The sequence below is a fragment of the Arachis ipaensis genome, chromosome B6, assembly GCF_059453495.1.
Source record: "Arachis ipaensis isolate K30076 ecotype BB chromosome B6, ASM5945349v1, whole genome shotgun sequence".
NCBI lineage: Eukaryota > Viridiplantae > Streptophyta > Magnoliopsida > Fabales > Fabaceae > Arachis > Arachis ipaensis.
In genome coordinates, this window is record NC_142441.1 from 13,655,803 (window position 1) to 13,659,025 (window position 3,223).

The 3,223-nt window shown below is 36.4% G+C and overlaps 1 protein-coding gene across 1 annotated transcript; it reads left to right on the forward strand.

Annotated features, from left to right (window-relative positions):
• The first annotated feature begins 809 nt into the window (after positions 1–809).
• Positions 810–2,685, forward strand: LOC107645924 (serine/threonine-protein phosphatase PP1). Its single transcript, XM_016350077.3, has 4 exons — positions 810–1,295; positions 1,365–1,924; positions 1,998–2,183; positions 2,273–2,685. The coding sequence occupies exons 1-4, from the start codon at positions 1,103–1,105 to the stop codon at positions 2,294–2,296; spliced, it is 963 nt and encodes a 320-aa protein (XP_016205563.1). The 5' UTR covers positions 810–1,102; the 3' UTR covers positions 2,297–2,685.
• The last annotated feature ends 538 nt before the right edge of the window (positions 2,686–3,223 follow it).

The following is a 3,223-nucleotide window of genomic DNA, read 5'->3' on the forward strand; positions in this document are numbered from 1 at the left end:
TCCAATTCTATATAAAAGAATTAAGCACTTTGAGCTAAACCTGTATTTTGTTAGAGATCGAGTTCTTCAGGAATTGGTTGCAGTCACACATATCCCAAGTTCAAAATAGGTTGTAGATATTTTGACTAGACCCCTTTCACAAGTTCTCTTTCAAAAATTTAGAGGCAAACTCAGATTGGCAACAAAATTTTCCTAAGTTTGTGAGAAGATGTAAGAGTAATTGATTGAAAGTTAGTTATAAACAGTTATAATAACTGAACTTATAAATGAGTTAGTTATAACATATTACTATCATCTGTTATAAATAAAGAAATAATGCTGTACAAAAGACACAATCAATAATATACACTTTGAACTTTACATTCACAAATCTTTATTCTCTTTCTCTGCTAACTTTCTCCCCGTCTTTGATTGCATACCAAGCTTTCTTTAGCTTCTCTATTTTGAATGTTCATAATATCAATAAAATGAGAAGATCTACTATATGAAAATAATAGTATAGTATTTTTATATCTTTTTTTTTGACATGTGAATATCAAATACTCACCTTTTTTAATAATATAATATTTTATATTTTAAGCAAAAATTACTATAAAAAACAGATTATAACTAAAATTAAATTTTAAACCTTCAAACAAAGAATAATAAATTTTCAAAGAAATAAATTTAATTTCACGAATACAATAAAAGTGAGAATTTTTCTATCAAGTCGGGTTAAGAATAATCTGAAGATTCAGTTGAAACGACAACGTTGCTTGTTTGATATATAGGAAAATAGGATTAAAAAGAAAAAGGAAAAAAAAAAGGACAGGGGAGCAATGATTCCGGGATTGACCAAACGAGAGAAGGAAGTACGGGAAGACACGTGGGTTTGAATTCATACGCGCCAAATGGTGTCAACCTTTGAAGGTTTCAACTTTGAGCGGAATAAAGGAGCCTACTTGGCAGTTGGTAGGGAATTTTACATAGATGAAGGAATGGTTGATTTTGGGCGAAATAAACAGAATTAGTAAAGCTATCTTGTTGACAACTCTCTCTTTCTTTATTTGCCTTCCTTCCTTCATTTAACAGAGAAAGAAAGGGGGCCATCGGGTTGTTTTGGATGATGATGACAATAGAGGGAATGATGGAGAAGGGGGTTCTGGATGACGTCATTAGGAGGCTGCTTGAAGGCAAGGGAGGCAAGCAAGTTCAGCTCTCGGAGTCTGAGATCCGTCAGCTTTGCGTCAACGCCAGACAAATCTTCCTCTCTCAGCCCATCCTCCTCGACCTCCAGGCTCCCATCCGCATCGGCGGTTAGTTAGTTACATCAACTAACTTTCTTTTCCTGTCTTTGCAAAATGTTTACCCTTAAAACGTTGCAGGTGACATACACGGGCAGTACCAAGACTTGCTGAGGCTTTTCGAATACGGCGGTTATCCTCCCACGGCCAACTACCTCTTCTTGGGGGATTATGTAGACAGAGGCAAGCAGAGCTTGGAGACCATATGCCTGCTTTTGGCCTACAAGATAAGATATCCTGACAAGGTTCACCTGCTCAGAGGAAACCATGAAGACGCGAAAATAAACCGGATATACGGTTTCTACGATGAGTGTAAAAGGAGGTTCAATGTTAGGCTGTGGAAGATATTTACAGATTGCTTTAACTGTTTGCCGGTTGCTGCACTCATTGATGGAAAAATTCTCTGTATGCATGGAGGACTCTCTCCTGAATTGCAAACTTTGGATCAGATAAGGGAGATTTCAAGGCCTACTGAGATTCCAGATAGCGGTCTACTCTGCGATCTGCTCTGGTCCGATCCCGATCCCAGTCTCGACGGTTGGGCAGACAGCGACCGAGGCATTTCCTGCACTTTTGGTCCTAATGCAGTCACCGAGTTTTTGGACAAAAATGATCTTGATCTCGTTTGCAGAGGTCATCAGGTAAACCTCCTACTTCCCTGCTCTTCCTGCTCTGCCCTCCTTCTATATTTATTCTTGTTTTCTTTTCTTGCAGGTTGTGGAGGATGGATATGAATTTTTCGCTAAACGGCGATTAGTTACCATATTCTCTGCTCCAAATTATGGTGGCGAGTTTGACAATGCTGGTGCATTGTTGAGCGTTGATGAATCTCTTGTTTGTTCCTTTGAGATATTGAAACCGGTGGATAAAGGATCCTCATCAAAGGTCACTCTTAAAAAGGTATATTAATAACCTAGAAATGTTATGTTGTTTTGTTTTGAATGGTTGTGACTTGTGAATATTAGTTTCTAACCTAACTTTTTTGGCAGCCCCCTAAACTTGGCAAGGTATAGTCACTTGTGGAATTAAAGACGTTCAGTTCAAATAGGAATGCAGCTAACTCAACTTGTACGGAGATGAAACTTTCGAGTAGGAGCTTGGCATGAGTTGAAGACTGTGAATGATGTAATGACTGAGAGTATTATTATTGTAAACTAGAGTACCCAGGGTAGGCATTCTTCTGTGGCAGCAGCAGCAGACATTTTTGCTTTTTCCACCAGTTGCTTGTAGCTTGTGTAATGTGTGAGCATCAAAGATATTGTAAAGATTTCTATGCCATTTGTCTGAATGACTGCTCAAGAATATTGTTTTTGGTAGTACGAGGCTGGCTATGGCACTGAATCGTATGAACATTTGCAGTCTTCATATGAATAGAATGCCTTGTTCTGATTCATAGCAACAACGATATCTCAGTTATTTAGTTATAAAAAAAAGAAAAAAAAAAGGAGGTGTTTTCCTATGCAATCTGTATCGTTTAGTTGAATTGAATTGTGTAAAAATGATCTTACTTTCTTAAACAACGCCAGTATGTTGTGTAGTAGCTAATTGCATATTTAATTATCATCATCATCATCATCATCATCATCACCACGTTTCTCCTTTTATTAGCGAGTTGCTATACTATCTAGTGTTAAGTCTCAACCGGAAATGAAAACTAAGAAATTATTTATTCTCTTAGTGATCATTTGAACATTTAACCGTTAAATTGCTGGAAGAATTAACAGATTTTAAAATTATAACAAGATTTGTTGAGCTTACCTTTTAGTTTATTTAATATTTAGGAGGATATCTGACAATAATTTTAAGATACTACTACATCTTCACTCAATGAGAAAAATCATTATGATGTTTAGCAGTTTTGATTGATTGTGCAAATAAATAGAGATGTAATGGTAAAATCCACAAGGTCTTTGAAGTAAATGAAGAAAATAAGCATTTTC

Excerpts from the sequence above, each read along its gene's own strand:
- LOC107645924 (XM_016350077.3), top strand. The coding sequence starts at position 1,103 with ATGATGATGACAATAGAGGGAATGATGGAGAAGGGGGTTCTGGATGAC. Across the intron at positions 1,296-1,364 it reads GGCTCCCATCCGCATCGGCG|GTGACATACACGGGCAGTAC; the intron begins GTTAGTTAGTTA and ends AAAACGTTGCAG. Across the intron at positions 1,925-1,997 it reads TCGTTTGCAGAGGTCATCAG|GTTGTGGAGGATGGATATGA; the intron begins GTAAACCTCCTA and ends CTTTTCTTGCAG.